The sequence below is a fragment of the Rhinoraja longicauda genome, chromosome 20, assembly GCF_053455715.1.
Source record: "Rhinoraja longicauda isolate Sanriku21f chromosome 20, sRhiLon1.1, whole genome shotgun sequence".
Lineage (NCBI taxonomy): Eukaryota > Metazoa > Chordata > Chondrichthyes > Rajiformes > Arhynchobatidae > Rhinoraja > Rhinoraja longicauda.
In genome coordinates this window covers 4,504,150-4,521,705 of record NC_135972.1, presented here as the reverse complement: position 1 = coordinate 4,521,705, position 17,556 = coordinate 4,504,150, and the positions used below count along the sequence as shown (strand labels likewise).

Here is a 17,556-nt window from a genome sequence, read left to right as displayed (position 1 = left end):
GATGCATATTTTCAGATATCTGTCACAAAAGTAGTATTTTGAAATATAGCAAAATAAATTCTATATAGGGCAAAAATCTACTGTATGTAAGATAAGAGTGAATAATTTGGTGCAGAGAGATAGTGTCTGACTGTAAATCAAGGCATATTTAAATATTGCTACTGATAATTGGATTGTACTGTATGAACAGGAAATTTGGAACAAGCAAATGAGGAACTTCGAGCAATTGTCAAGAAAATCTGGAAGCGTACAAGCATGAAGTTGCTGGATCAAGTTGTGCCACCTGCAGGAGGTGAGCATCTTGCAAATACAGAATTTTAAGAAACGAAAGCCATTCCCCTGTGGTAGTATGCAAATGGGGACACGAGACTGCAAATGCTGGAACCTGGAGCAACAAACAAATTGCAGCATGTAGTGGCAATGGAATTATCAACATTGTGATCGAAACCCTGCATCTGGACAGAATGGAGAGGGAAGATGGCCAGTAGAAAGAGACAGGGGCCAGTCGGTGATTTGTGACCAAGGAGGGGTGAAGGGTGATGGGCAGATTGAGCTAGGTTGGGGAAGAGGAGTGGAGTTGAGAGGAAGATAGATGAAGGTAGAGAGAAAAAAGGCAGGTTGGGGGAGGGGTGGGTGAAGGCAGAGACAGCTAGGTGTGGATTAAGCTGAACACAAAGACTAGCAATGCTGGGAAGGAAGATGATAACAATTAAAGGATGGGATAGGAACCATGAAGGGATAGATGAAGAACAGATGATAGCAGAACCAGATGGAGGAGATGGGGGGAGTGGATAGGTTGTGTTTGGGTAGTAGATGGATGGAACCAGGAAAGGGAGGAGATGGGGCATGAAAAATAGGTAATAAGGGGCTGGAGGGTGTATATGGGGAAGGGATCACGATTAGGAGGACCAGTGGAGGATTGGAAGGAGAGAGAGAGAGGTAGGGGATTTCTTAACGTTTGATAATTTCAACACGAAACACCATCAATTAATAACCACCCAATTCCCCAACAGATGCTGCTCAACCCACTGTTGAGCAGCATCTGTTCATCCAGCAGATTGTTTGTTCTTGGCAAGTAACTGGTCAGGCATACAGTAAATGGGGCATTAAAATAAGGTAACACCATGGTGATAGCTGCAAAACTTCAAGGAATAGTTACAATATTATTGATGTTTCTTAATGGTTGTGATGCTAACTTATGCTAACACAATGGCACTTGTAAGCCAAGTTTCAAGAACAAAAATGTTATATTTAAATAAATCAATTGAAGACTTTGATTCGATGTTGAATGCCAGATGAAAAGTTCTTTAATTCTCCCAATTTGGAAATATAGTGGGAATTTTATCTCACAATAGTAGAAAGCTTTGCTCAACAGGGATATGAGTTAAAAGAAAACTCAAACCACTTACCTCTAAATTTATCAAAGCAAAAATAAATCAGCCAACTACTTGGTTTCTCTGGAGCTTGATTCTCCACTCTCGCTAACAAAGTCACCCAGCATAGGAATTTGTATGTCCAAATCTATAAGATTGACATTAGAAGCCAACAGAAAAAGTGAGAGAAAGGATACTTATAATTTGAAAAAATAGAAACGATCCTCTCTTTGATCCATGTTTGGGAAATGCCTTGAGTCCACAGAACCTACACCAGGGAATATTTTTATTTTTTAATGTATCCTCCTTAAATCCTTTTGGATATTTTCAGGACCTCAAACACGACCCTTGCGCATGGATGTCTCGGATCTACTCACTGTGTACTATTTGCTCTATCTCTTGATTCACCACAGTTTAAGAGGATCAATAATGGACAACATCAACAGTGATATTACCATTCTACGTGCCATAGTCATGCTCTGTAGAATTAAAGAGTTTTTATATTCGCCCTTAAAAAAAAGTCAAAAATTACTTTTAGTTTAGTTTACTTTAGAGATGCAGCGCAGAAACTGGCCCTTCGGCCCACTAGGTCCACGCCGACCAGCAATCCCCGCATGTTAACACTGTTCTACACACACTAGGGACAATGTAGCGACAAACCTGTACATTTTTGGAGTGTGAAAAGAAACTGAAGAACTCGGAGAAAACCCACGCGGTTACAGGGAGAACGTACAAACTCTGTATAGACAGCACCCGTAGTCAGGATCGAACATTTGATAATATTACAGGCTTCCTAACTCAGGAGCATGAACGTACATAATATTGATTTGATTTTACACTTGTAGCTGCAAGAATAGGAACAAATTATTCTGCAAAGTGCAATAATATCTCCCTGTTTCAGATGATGAAGTTACTGTTGGGAAGTTCTATGCCACATTCCTAATCCAGGATTATTTCAGAAAATTCAAGAAACGCAAAGAACAGGGCACTGTTGGGAAAGCAGTGCAGAAGAATTCCCTCTCTTTACAGGTACATGTGAGAAATCTTCTTTCATTTAAATATTATGTTTATGTTTACATATGGAAAGCACTGTGTGTCTTGTCATTATCCTTGTGTTCTTTTTTTAGTTAAAAGTAAAGCGTTAATGTATTGCTTATGTCTCATGTTAAATTTATTATTTTATTGTGGAATTTTGTTCAAGAAGCAAAATATATCACTGTAGAGGAAAGGATTCTTTTAGACTTTTTCAAAGTTAAATATTAGATACGCATAAAATGTAAAATTCCCTTCTGGTTACTCAATACCACATCCTTGTCCGACGGATAGAAAAGTCTTTCTGTGGGGAATTGTTGTCATATTTATTCACGGATTTTGGTACATGAAATCTAATTTTAATTTAATCAAACTAGAACCTGTTATGTTGTTAATGCCAAACAAATAAAGCTGACTTTTAACTGATGCTTCATTGCAATACTAAGGGAACACTGCACTGTTGGAAATGATGTATTTCAGCTGACACATTGAAGAGAAGCTTCGTCTGCTCTCGAAGATGCATGTAAATGTCCCTTGGCATTAATCTGAAGAAAAGTGGGAGAGGTATCCCTGGTATCCCAGTCAATATATATCTCTCAACCAATGCCTAAGAACAAAGATTATCTGATCTTTGTCACATGTGTGCAATATCAGTGACTCACTGCCGTCACCGCCGTCCCACACAGCTTCCTCGGCCACTTCCAGGCTGCACCTGCCACTGCCACCACTGGCCCTAACCTGCTCTCCGGACATCCACAGCCCACGACTAATGACTCTGTCAATCCTCGCCTCTCCCCCGGCCATCAGTATGCTGGGGCTATCAACTCACCTGGGTTCCAGGCCCCATTTACAGACCGAGAGTCTGAAGAAAGGTCTCAACCCAAAACATCATCTATTCATGTTCTCCAGAGATGCTGCCTGATCTGCTGAGTCACTCCAGCACTTTGTGTCCTTTTGTGCAGGACTAACATCTGCAGTTCTTCATTTCTTCTACTTACACAATGATAAACAGTTACCTGGTAATCCCTTACTCAATTATTGTCAGCAATAATGGCAAGACCTTCAACAATACTGATGTACAGAGGGATCTTGGGGTCCAAGTCCATAACTGCCTGAAAGTGGCAACACAAGTAGATAGAGTGGTAAAGAAGGCATATGGTATGCTTGCCTCATTGGTCGGGATATTGTTTATAAAAGTCAGGAAGTCATGATGCATATTGATAGGATTTTGGTTAGGCCGCATTTGGATTATTGTGTGCAATTTTGGTTTCCCCAATACAGGAAGGATGTGGAGGCTTTGGAAAGGGTGCCGAAGAGGTTGACCCAAATGAAGCCTGGATTAGAGGGTATTAGCTTTAAGGAGAGATTGAATAGGTTTAGATTTATTTTCTCTGGAATGCCAGAGTTGAGGGGAGATGTAATAGATGTATATAAAACATGAGAGGCATAGATAGGGTAGACAGTCATCAGAACCTTTAAGGCTTGAAGGGCAAAGTTTAAAGGAGGTGTGTGGAGCATTTTTTTTACACAGAGAATGGTGGATTCCTAGAACACACTGCCAGGGGTGATGGTGAAGGCCAATATGACAGTGATATTTAAGAGGCTTTTGGATAGGCACATGGATATGCAGGGAATGGAGAGATATGGATAATCTGCAGGCAGATCAGATTAGTTTATATCCAGCCCAGTTTTTGTTTTGTGTTCTGATTTCCCATTTCCCCAATACACAATCCCCCTTCCTGCATCTTCAGGTCATCTGTTTCATTTCCTGGCCCAATCCTAGATTTATTATTAGCCCATCTTCTCTGCTCGCCTTGAAACATTTAACTGAGGACCTCTGTGATAACAGTAGTAGCAAATGCTCATAAGTGAGAGGTTTGTAACATTTATTGGCTCCGTAACAATGAGGTCTGCAGCCTACATAAAATCATTTCAGATTTCGTCAACATAGTATGTAGTAGTAAATTGCTGCCCTGAATTCCAATAATTTTGGGGGGTTGATTTCTTCTGTCAGTTTTCAGCAATTCTTTGAACTTTGCTGCTTTCGGTGGTTGAGTTAGATACCAGAGGTCTAATGGGAAATGATGAGGCAGAACCTTTGGGATGTATTGCTAACCAGAACTTCAATATTAACCATATGATCCTTGACATCAGTGAACTAGTGGGCTAATGCTTTGAAATACAGAAAGATTGGTGGATGAGTAAAGGACACACAGAGCAGGACAAGCTGCAAAAAGAAAATTGAAAGATGGAGAGGCTTGGGTTAAACATTTTACTAACTTGCCAAATTTTCTTATTTCCAGAAATTTCCATATCAAATGGCAATGTGAAAGTGACATAATAATCGGTTTTCAGATACTTTGGTTGGGGGCTCCTCAGGATAACTCCTTGTTCTTGTTCATATAGTGCCATGAAGATAACTGCATTTCATATTCTTTCTTGCCCTAGATAAACAGCATACAGCCTTTCTAACATTGTGGACTTGTACGCGGTTGAGAGTCCCACTGATTGTATGTATATTGCTATGCAGGCATCAACTTGGGCATGTATCTCTCTATATTGATTCTGTCCAACTTTAAAGATCGTATCAAACAGATCAATGCCTGATATCCTGATAGCTGTCGCGATCATTCATTTGTGGAAGCTTACTGTTTTTCAAAAATCCTGGCAAACAAAAGTGTGATTAATAGCTAATGAACAACATCAACTGGTGATGTGATAAATTATTTTGTTTTGTCTCAAGTATATTTACATGCAATGGGAGTCATGCACCTATACGAAACATGAGATGTAAAATGTGGGCATGTGGAATGATTCTGCTATCTAGATTAGACAATAGACAATAGGTGCAGGAGTAGGCCATTCGGCCTTCGAGCCAGCACCGCCATTCAATGTGATCATGGCTGATCATTCTCAATCAGATTACTTTGGAAGAATCTTTCAGTACTTATCTGAGCAGATAAGACTTGTGCTGGATGATGCACATCCTTAGTATTTTAATTTCAAACATGCAGCTGAGCGGGAGAATAAGGAAAATAGACAATAGACAATAGGTACAGGAGGAGGCCATTCGGCCCTTCGAGCCAGCACCGCCATTCAATGTGATCATGGCTGATCATTCAAAGAAGGAGGAGGAGTAAAGAATCTAGCAACTTTGACAGCCATCTTTTGGCTCAGGATGTACATAAATAATTAATTCAAATCTGATCATGGTAAAGAAATCAATTCCTCTTTCACCAATAATCCAACATTTTACCTTCCTTTTGTCACTTGAGTTACATAGCAGGGTAATTCGATGTGTCACCTGTAGATAGTTCTCATCACCGATTGACTGCCCTTTGCTTTACCATGATGTCTAAAGTATAGCAGTCTCCATTAGAAGGTGTTCTATTGGCCACAATACAAAAGCAAAATCCATCACAAAACAAACATACTAAATCAAATTTGTGAATGAAATTATACACATTACATATATAAATAAAATATCAACTTTTTGTATTCTTTTGGAGCCTGATTTCCATGTATCTTTACATATTCTGGTACTCTTACACATTGCTGTCCCACGTACTGCCAGCTAGAAGTTTGTTGACTATCAGTGCAGGAGACACCAGATCTTGTAGGATGATCTCCATCAGGCTTGAGCCTGAAAGGCTCTGCTTCAGATTATACCCCCTCAGCTTTTATGGCAGAGGTCTGGATAGGTTAACAGGCATCAGCAAACTAACAGATACAATAGAAATGAGGCAGATGGATTATATTATCCAGAGCGGAAGCAATATGCTTGAGCTTCATTCAGCCATTGCCTATAGTCATCATGTCACAGGGTTATACAGCCCTTCAGTGCAACTCATCCATTCCAACCAAGGTGACTTCCTGATGTAATCCCATTTGCCTGCATCTGGTCCTTATCCCTCAAAAGACTGGGGTATTGCATTATAACTGACTCCAGATATGTGTGTTGATGGAGTTGATAGCTACTTCCATGCTGGAAATGATGGTCTCCAATTGATATTCAGCCAGGCCTTGCAGTGTAAGAAGCATTTTGATTGCATATGCATTTGCCTTTTTCTGTAGTTCGTCTCTAGAGGGACTCATCTGTTCACAAGGTATCTCAAAATAGCTCAGGATAATCTTGCTCTCCTCTGAGCTAGCACCCACACTATCTCTGCTACAGCCCACTCCTACCTTACCACTCTCAACACATGCTCATTCCACATTTAATTCATCGATGAAAAAAGTAGCATACCATTATCTGTACTGGTGGCTACAACTGTGAAACCAACTGTTATTTAGCTTCTGCTCGTGGGGAAGCTTGTTATGAGGGAAGAGATTGGTGGGGGTGGTGAGAACAAGAAGTCCACTTTTCACCATGTGTAGCTTGTAAACCAGAGCATATTGAACATATGGGTAGGATATTGGAAGATGGATTAGGTATGAGTAAAAGATCATTTTAAACTTGCTCAGTAATTGAAAATCAAACATTAATAGATATCTGAAAAAAAAACTGAAAATATTGTCAACATTTAACAGGTCATCATCATCTATAATATGAGTAAGATCCTTCATCAGTCTCAACAGATGATTGATGGGAGAATGGTGAATTGAAGAGTAACAGAAGCTATTGATTCAACAGTTCAACAGTTCAACAGAGCTTTATTTGTCATTCGGTACCAAGGTACCGAACGAAACTACATAGCAGTCACACACAAAAAAGAACACAAGACACATGACCCCAACACAAACGTCCATCACAGTGACTCCAAACACCCCCTCACTGTGATGGAGGCAACAAAACTTCCACTCTCTTCCCCATGCCCACGGACAGACAGCTCGTCCCCGACCGACCCGCACAGTCCCCGCAAGGGGATGGAAGTCCCCGGGGCCAAGTCGCACCAGGCGCTGAGACGTCTCGCGGCCGAACCGGGCGATGGAAGGCCCCGCGACCGAGCCGTGCGCAGCTAAGTCCCGCGGCCGAGCAGCACCGGGCGATGGAAGGCCCAGCGGCCGAGCCGCACCAGCGATGAAAAGTCCCGCGGCCGAGCCGCGCCGGGCGATGTTAGGCCCCGCGGCCCGGGCACTGTTAAGTCCAGCGGCCAAGCCGCACCAGCGATGTTAGGCCCCACGGCCGAGCCGCACCGGGCGATGGAAGGCCCCGCGGCCAAGCCGCACCGGGCACTGTTAAGTCCAGCGGCCGAGCCGCACCAGCGATGTTAGGCCCCGCGGCCGAGCCGCACCGGGCGATGGAAGGCCCCGCGGCCAAGCCGCACCGGGCACTGTTAAGTCCAGCGGCCGAGCCGCGCCGGGCGATGTTAAGTCCAGCGGCCGAGCCGCACCCCGTTTCGCCGTGAGGAAGAGACCTAAAAGAGAAAGGTTTCACCCACCCACACCACCACCCCCCCACCCACACCACCACCCCCCACCCACACCACCACCCCCCCACCCACACCACCACCCCCCCCCCCCCACACATACACAACCAAAACAACAAAAAAAACATCCCAACACCGACACACAACAAAAAAAAAAGGAAAAAAGACGAACAGACTGCTAGCGAGCCGCAGCCGTTAGGCGCCGCCACTTCCGCATTCCATGAGTAGATTGCATTATTTAAAGAAGCAATTATTAAACGTTACCATTCTTAAAGGTCATTAAACTACACATCTGGGTCCATGGGATTTGACTGCTGGGACTATTTTCTGATTTGACAGATATTGAACATCTACCCTTCTTTCTATATCTGCAAACAATTCTTGCTATTGAGGGAGTGCTGTGTAGGTTTACTAGGATAATTCCTGGAATAACGGGACTATCATATGTTGAAAGACTGGAGCGACTAGGCTTGTATACACTGGAATTTAGAAGGATGAGAGGAGATCTTATCGAAACGTTTAAGATTATTAGGGGTTGGACACGTTACAGGCAGGAAACATGTTCCCAATGTTGGGGGAGTCCAGAACAAGGGGCCACAGTTTAAGAATAAGGGGTAGGCCATTTAGAACTGAGATGAGGAAAAACTTTTTCAGTCAGAGAGTTGTGAATCTGTGGAATTCTCTGCCTCAGAAGGCAGTGGAGGCCAATTCTCTGAATGCATTCAAGAGAGAGCTGGATAGAGCTCTTAAGGATAGCGGAGTCAGGAGGTATGGGGAGAAGGCAGGAACGGGGTACTGATTGAGAATGATCAGCCATGATCACATTGAATGGCGGTGCTGGCTCGAAGGGCCGAATGGCCTCCTCCTGCACCTATTGTCTATTGTCTATGGTCTAAGACTTCTGGAGCACTATCTTAAATATTTTTTTCCCATGTTGTGGCATTCTTTTGTACATCTCAGACCAGACTCGCTTCCTGCATGACCAATGCACCTCCTATTCAGGAAATGCAAGGTCGTTTAATTAGCAGAGAACGGCTTTAACTGATGCAAATAAATGACCATTTTAACATTTCTAATGTGTGCATTCAGTGGAAAGTAAAGTTTACGCTGACTGCATTCAGCAGTTGTGCTAATAAGCTAACATGAAGGTGGCATCTTGCCTGTGTTATAAATAATTGTTCAGTGAATTAAATATCGTGATTTCTATGCTTGTTTTTACAGGCTATTTAATTTGGTAATGTGTTCTTTATTTCATTTTCACGTGTCGTTCATTATTTTGTTTGACCGTTTCAGCATTTTATTGAACAAAAATCACAAAATAATTTTCTGTTTATGTTTTTATTTCTAGCAGAAAAGATTATTACAAGTAAACTTATGTCATTCAGTATAAGTAGATGTTTTTTTTGTTAACTTGTCTATGCATTTATTTCTCTGTTGTGAGATGAGAGTTAAGATTTCGATCAATTACAGACAAGGCATGATTTATAAACATTTTATGAGACTGATGGTTTTGATTACTTAATGAAAATCGGAAATGGCAGCAGCACGAATATGAAGAAACATAGGGGCACAGGATAAAAGCCATATTTTTTATTTTAATAATACTCCATAATGTCAGATTTATCAGGTGGAAACTCAATTTATTTACTTGCAGAGTTCCGTCAAGTACAATAGAGGCCTTTCTGTCTAGATTTCAGGCAACAAACCATATCGACTCCCATAAATTGACATTTCCCACCGTCATTCCTAATAAACCAATTAAGATCTGCAAGTAATATCTTTACCAAATGTTTCAGCAACAAAGAAGAAATTCAATCTCATAGCAAAAATCTAAAATGTCTATATTTTTACATGTACAATAGTGACATTTATGTAAAGATCTACTTCCAGAATCCTTAGTGCAGCAGCTTTTTGCATTCAGATTTGGAACCTGGTGTGCCAGGATCAGGCCTCATGGTGATTGTAAGTAATTTTCCAACAAATGGAAAAAGAGAGTCACCCAATATCTCCAGCTAGGAAATTCTGCCTTGACAACGTTTCAATGAAAGTCTTGCCAGGTTAGAACCAACATGAATTCCACTCAGCCTATTGGAAACTACCAGAATGTTCCAAGAGACAGTTAACATCCCTTTGAAGTGTAAATAAAAATTAACTCCAGATTGTCTTCAAGCTGGAAAGAACAGGAGGATACCTCCATTGGAGTGATTGTGTTGTTATTAAATCAGGGAAGGTGCTTTTAAAGCACCTTACTGTTAAGGGTGTGCAGGACCAGACCATGTAAATGATCAGAATTCTATCCCTAAAATACTCGCCTCATGGAGCATGGACTTATTTGACTTCTTCTTTGACTCAACTGAATTTTGGTGAGTATTGAATTGTTTTACTTAAACCCACACTCTTTACCTTCAGTCCAAACAATTAACATTAAGCCTCTCACTTGCCTTGTCGTAACATAATTACCACACCTTCAATTTTTTTCTAAATCCTTTTGCTAACTAATTGCTTTTGCATTAGTCCTCTTGTTAGATCTCTCATGTTCAAAATTTTTGTAAACTTTCATTTTGGTATAAGATCATTCAGTACAGCATCAGATATGCAAAACTTGTGTTTTAACAGATAATATTGCCACTTTGAAGGCTTGGCAGAGCAACAACAATCCATCATTCTGTCCAGAGAAGAATCATTAAGAATTTTGTACAGCTGTTGAAGCAATGGAAAATAAAGAAGTGTAAGGAAGGCCATATTGGAAACAGTTTCTAGAATGTAAAAGCACGTGGCAGGAGACAAAGTTCACCTGAATGTACCTGTCACAGGAGCAATGCAAAAAAAAAAAGAGACGTCAGGCAGAGTTCACAGGTGTAGTGCCTTCATCTCCCCACAAAGTTCCAGAGCATAAGAAGGGATAACTTCGCACTTGTGGGCACTATGCAAATGTGGGTTCAACCACATGAACAAGGACTTGCACACATGGTAAACTGTTTTGCAGTAACATGGAAATTCGCTGATCTTGTGCTTCCACAGGAGCACATGTTGGAAATAGGATTATGACAAAGTAGTGCCAATTCTACAGAACTTTTCACAACTTAGGAGTTTGAGATCAATGAATTTACCCATATGAATCCACTTTATCAATTTCTAGAATGCTCCAAGTTGATTTTCATCTGGGAACATAGTGGTTGATGTATTATTTCATAAACATGTTGAATTCTTTTCAAAGTATGGGTTGTTATATTTGAAAATAAAAATAATGTACATAATTGTTACTGCATATGCGTTTCATATTATGACACTTGATCAAGCATTATATGTGCAACAATACTGTGGATGCTAGAAGTCTGAAATAAAACCAGAAAGAGCTCACCCTCAGCAAATCAGGAAGCATTTCTTAGTTAACTTTTCAGAGTGATGATCTTTCATCAATGCTGGGATATGATGAAGGTTAATAATTTCAAAATGCATTTTTCTTTTTCTTTCCTAATCACTTAACAGTTCTTGTTATACAGTTGCATTTTGAGATGAATAATTCCAATGTTCATGTTGCACTAATCTTTATAGTAATTTGGTTCGATAATGTTGCGTTTGATTATTTCTTGTAGACTGTGTTATAAGGTTGTCAGCTATACATTGAATACCATTTCATTTAACTTCTATAGCACCTGCATTCCAAATAATGTTCTGCACCATAAAATGCTTGGAATAAAGGCTTTGGACCAATGCTCGTTTGTGTCTTTTCCCTTTTCCTTGACCAAAACCCATTCTTGTTTCTTGCGATTGTTGCTCTGAATTGTAGCCTAGCTGTGTAACCTGAAATGTTTTTCTTAAAGCTCTGATACATTTTTTAATATTGTGCATCTCTGAAACTCTGCTCCTGGACATTCAGGTGAATAATTTGTCATCAATTTATCTGCCTCTACAGCCTGTAATATGGTTGGGCAATTTGCACTTCCGGTATCTCTGTTCATGTCTGTAATATTTCAGAATACCTTTATAATGTTCCCTTTTTGTTCCCTGTGGATTACATGGTTATGGGGTCTAATTTTTTCACCCCTTCCTAGATCTCAGGAACCAATGAAACATAATGCAACCCATGTTAATTATTCAATATGCAGGTGCTACATTTGGGACTTGAGGTATTACTTAAACACATTTGTTCCCATTACTTTTGTATGTCAAAATGAAATGCCAACACACCTCATTTCCAGCAGCAGAGCAGGTACCCTGGAATTTATGAATCGTAAAAACACTGCTTCAATCTTGTTAGCATTGTCCAAAACTTTACCTTTACTTTTGTCTCTAAACTTTCAGAAAGAATTCTCCATGAAAGCTGTCTCTTTATCTCATTGATTATGATTGTAATTGCATGTTAATATGTTTAAATGAATAATTGCCATAATATTGGATATTTTATAATAATGCTTTTTAAATGTATTGATGTGACACACAATTTGCTGCGTAAAATCTAGAGCATTCGTTATACTAACTTTGGATCATATTTGCATTACAATTAGATAATATAATGTGAATTGTTGCAGAGAAGAAATATTTTTGATTCCCCCTTGGAAGAAAATATTCAGATTTTAAATTCACCCTGAGAAGCTGGAAATGTCACACACACACAAGGAATATTTCAGCCATATTGTTTTTGAAAATAATTGGAAAAATACTGGAAGTATGCAGGTCATGTAGGATCTGACACAAGAAAAAGCTAATTTATGATCTCTTTGTTACATGAGGGGTTACTGATCAGAAAACATGCTGAGAATGTACTTACTGAGAACATTTCTAGATCATTAAATACTGTTGAAATGCACATCTGAAACAAAAGCTAAATTTTGAGTGAGAACGTTTGGGTGCATCTTGGACTGACAGAAGCTATATTCTTCAGGAGTCACACCAGAGTGGTATGGTTTTTGTCAAACATCAAAGAGAAGTTTGAAAATGAATTAAGTAGTTGTGGACCGTGTACCAAGTGTTCCAGAATGTTTAATTTAGTCAGAAAATATGGCGTAAAGATCAACTAAAAGTAATCAAAACCAATGGATGACATTTCAAAATGACTATTGTAGCACCCAATATACAACAAAGGATCCAGAGGAAGACATTCTTGTTTTCCGTTCTTATTCTAGATCTACCTCAATAGTTTTGGTTATCAGGGAAAACTACTATTGGGGCCTGATCAGTTTGATTTTTCTGTAGGGCCCCATTGATGTAATTGAATCTGATTTTTAAAAGGCTTCTGCCAGCTTCATACTAGGTTTTTTTTCCACCTGTGATTGTGGAATTTTGGTGGGCAGCCAATGGGTAAGTGTACAGGTCTATTTTGTGCTTCTCCACCCAGATTCTGTGGATAGGTGGGGTAGAATGGTGTGGTTGAAGGTATCTCCTACATTTTCCCCTAAAATGTAGAATAATATGTAAAATAATATTTTCACTGTCCAAAAAGAAACTTTTAGACCTTTTTCTTTTCCCTACTTTTTTCTTTTATAGGCGGGTCTGCGTACTTTGCATGACATTGGCCCTGAGATTCGTCGAGCCATATCTGGAGACCTGACAGCAGAAGAAGAACTGGAAAAAGCAATGAAAGAAGCTGCTTCAGCTGCATCTGAGGATGATATTTTCAGGGTAAGTTTCACAATAGAAAAATACCAAAAATATTAAAGAATTCAATAAAACAAAAAGATGTATTCCCAAACCACCAGAATAAGTGCTTTTAGTAGCTTTGTTACACTTTATTTTGCATTCATTTTCCTCATGAAATTACCCATATACCTTGTGATCAGTATTTTATGCATTATAATTTGATGAGTTGATTGCTGACATCAGGAAGGGAAAGCTGGGGATCCATGAACCTGTCTTTATCGACAGGATGACAAAGTCCAAAGATTTAGGCATGCATGTTTATGAAGATCTATACTGGCCCCAACACATTGATCCAATCACAAAGAAAGCTCATAAATGCAATTTCCTTTGAAGATTGATGGGATTCAGTATGTCACTGAACACTCTATCAAACCTTTACAGGTGTACAGTAGAGACCATACTGACTGGTAGCATCATGGTCTCATTTGGTAACTCAAATGCCCAGGATCGAAGGAGAACCCAGAGAGTGGTAGACATTCCCACTATCGAAGGGATATATAGGAGGGCTTGCCGCAAATAGGAAACCAATATCATCAAAATCCCACACCACCCTGCCATGCTCTAATTTTCCTACCAAAGAAGATACAGGAGCCTGTCAAAAACAGCATCTTCCTAGCACCCATCACCTCATGAACACTGCACAACACCAACCATTACTTCAGCAACCACAATCTTCATTGGGCATTTGAGAACTGAATATTTAGGGTGGCTACTATGTTCTGGTTAGTCTTATTGAGAGTTGTCAATGTTGTACTCATGCAAGCAATTGGAGAGTATTCCATAACGTACTTGGAAAAGCCTTTGAGTGTTAGGTAGTGAATCATTCTCTGCAAAACACCCAGCTTTGGACCTGCTCTTGCAGCCATGGTATTTAATGTGGTTGATCCACTTGAATTGCTGCTCGCACACCTGTCAATGTATAAATCCCCAATGGCTGATTATTCAGAGTTTATTCATACACCCAGTTCTGTCAAAAGTTTTGATCTACTCTTTAGATTAGGAAATGTTTACAAGTCATTTTTTGGGGAGGAGTCAGAAAACTAAATTCAAGCCATTTCATTTTGTGGCAAGATTATTCCTTCAAATTTCATGACACTAGACAACTGAGATATTCTTAGAATGAAAAATATTGTATAATGGAAACATTGCATAATATTGACATTTTTAATGCAATGGAGTGTGTTTTCTTCTTGCAGAGGGCAGGTGGCTTATTTGGTAACCATGTTGGCTATTATGCAAGTGATGGTAGAAGCACCTTCCCACAGACTTTCACCACTCAGCGTCCTTTACACCTCAATAAATCGGGAACTTCTCAAGCTGAAACAGAGTCACCATCCCACGAGAAACTGGTTGATTCAACATTCACTCCAAGCAGCTATTCCTCCACTGGATCAAATGCCAATATTAACAATGCCAACAACACTGCAATATCCAGATTTCCAAGTCCAGCCAATTACCAAAGTACTGTCAATACAGTGGATGGTCATGGCAATTCTCTAACTTCAACACTTTTATTGCAAGGCACAGCATGGAAGATCAATCCCAAAAGGTAAGTTTATGACATGATTAATGTCAAAAATTACAGTTAGTTTTTTGTTCCTTGTGTGAATATTTTTGATGTAGGTAAGGATTACGAGAAAGGATAAGCATTACAAATGTAACATGAGCTGACTAAAGCAGGAGTGTAACATTAGGATCATTAGAATAGACAATTTGAATCTGATTCGGCCCATTGTAATCTTCAGCATTCTAATAACCCCCATACAATTGTAGATGGTCTGGACAAAACCCCAATGCAAGAGCTAGTACATTCACATGAAGCCATGATTAGAATAAGTTGCAAATGTATTACTATAATAATAATAATAAATTATTATACAGGAGAGCAGATGAAAAGATGAAGCATTTCTCCTAAAAACTCCTTGTCTACTGGATTCCTGCCTACGATGCACTCAAGAAAGGAGTATAGGTAGACATGCCCTTTGAGAAATTGCTAAATTTAGCAATGTATAGGTAGTGTATGTCCATCATAATAATTATTAGATGTTCAGTATAAATATCCTGTTAGCAGACCAACAATACATTGACTTCTCTATTCCCTGAGAAGCATTAGTACTGTAGTAGCCTCACTAACATAACAAACCCCAACCATAACAGACTGTACTACAAAGTGACGCCTTCTGCTTCATTTCATGGCTCTTTATTTTATTACAGTGTCTTCTTGCTGTGATATGAATGTCAATTAAGATCTAATTAATGATTTTTTCTTGTCTATTTTCGTGCTGTCTTATGAAATAGGACACGGTATTATGAAACACTTATCCGGTACGTGTCCTTCTCCATGTTCTTTGGTTTTAACCTCTATGGTATTTTTCTTGCTTCAGTTATATAAGAACAATATAAAAGTAAAATACTTTGAATGCTGGATTTCTGAAAAAATCGAAGAAATTCACAAAACACTCAGTAACTTCCGTGGAGCTTCAATTTTAATTACTAAAACTTAATTTTGAAGATCATTTTTAACTTACTAAGCTTTGATATCAGCAAGCTACGTTGGCTAGAAATGTAATCACCTAGAACCAACCTTCTTGTGTGCTGCAGAACCCAATCCTACCCAATCCAATGTCTGTGAGAAACCAAAATTTGAAATTGACAACTCACCACATGCATCATGACGTCCACAAAGTTCTTTGTACAAGATATATACATGACTGAACAGTACTTCCATCATCTATAAAGTACAAGCATAATTTGTGCAATCCTATTGGCCACTAATACAGAAGCAGAGTTTCACAGCAGTGGGAAACCATTTCAGCCAAGTCCCCTTTATTTACTTAACCAGTGCTCCTGCATGCCCCAAACCACAACTCTTCCATGGTACCATATTTCCCAATCCCCTCAGATGGCCCATGCTCTGTCACCTGATCTCATACCGTGACTATCAACGCTTGCCTCTCATCACTCAATCACCTCCAACCTCACCTACCAAGCATATTCACATCCTCTGACTACAGCTTCCCCTTCTGACACAAATCACAAACAAACATCCTTCATCTCATCTCTTTATTAACCCTTCCTGCAACATTATATGGATTCCATTCCTTGATTCTCATCCATCCATAAGCCACTCTCTGTGCAGTCCCACCACATCTGTACTGGACTGATTTCCGTCACAATCTGAGTATTTCAAAGTGCACAATGGAAGGCTTTATCTTGTGTAAAGCTGATTCAGTAGCACAGGAGGCCTTGAACCAGATGAACTGCTGAATTTACTAGTGACAAGTCCACAAACAGAATGTGAATTATCCCAGCACTGAGCAATTGTTTGGTAAATCTTTGCAGGTAGTGAACATATCTAGGCCACAATGCCATTTTATTTTAAGATCTGACTGATGGAAAAAGCATTAATTCTCTTCCATGACTATCCTCTCCAATCATGATTTCATGTCGATGCAGGATCTTGGCCTGAAACTTTGACCATTCCTTTTTCTCCATAGACAGTGTGAGACCCACCGAGTCTTCCAGTAGTTCGTTATTTGCTTCAGTTTCCAGCATCTGAAGTCTCTTGTATCTCTGTGATTCCATGCATGCCTCCTGGGGTTGGTCTGCATCTCCCTTCACGCCTTTTGGAACGTCTTTCCCGAGGACCTCTTAATCTTTGGTGCTGTACTCTGAATCCCATTCACTCTCATTTTTGACATTTCTGAAATCTCTCCCATGGCAGCTTATAGAACACCACTTGGTAATTGTAATCGAAACAATACGGAAGCTGAAGTGCGAATTAGCCTCAAACAATGCAGGGGGATTTCACCTCTGCATTGCACAGACTTAAATCGTGTACGGCCAAGGTGATAAGACAATGAACGACACAGTGTCATGTAGCAATATGAAAATGAGCAGGTTCCATGAATTTGATATTTTCTATTCTACCACAAGCTACAGACAAAATGAATTACACATTGTGACCTCCAGGTTCTTTATCAATATCTTATCTGGTATTCATGAATTTTACCAGGAAATGGCGTCAATAACTACTTTCATTTGTAATGTGATGACTCTGAAATTTTGTTTAGAATGGATTCAATATACAGTAATACTTGTTTAAATCAAATGTTAATAATATCATAATTAATAATATGCAT

General features: G+C 39.7%; 1 protein-coding gene across 7 annotated transcripts in view; it reads left to right on the top strand.

Annotated features, from left to right (window-relative positions):
• Positions 1-17,556, top strand: part of LOC144603513 (voltage-dependent L-type calcium channel subunit alpha-1C-like) — a 305,941-nt gene that overhangs the window by 265,548 nt on the left and 22,837 nt on the right. For 6 of the 7 annotated variants that reach the window (XM_078416799.1, XM_078416795.1, XM_078416793.1 and 3 more), the window contains 5 exons: positions 191-292; positions 2,275-2,402; positions 13,262-13,396; positions 14,611-14,963; positions 15,713-15,739. In XM_078416799.1, coding sequence (XP_078272925.1) covers positions 191-292; positions 2,275-2,402; positions 13,262-13,396; positions 14,611-14,963; positions 15,713-15,739 — 745 coding nt within the window. The remainder of the gene's footprint in view (positions 1-190; positions 293-2,274; positions 2,403-13,261; positions 13,397-14,610; positions 14,964-15,712; positions 15,740-17,556) is intronic. The other variant, XM_078416797.1, reaches the window with a different exon arrangement.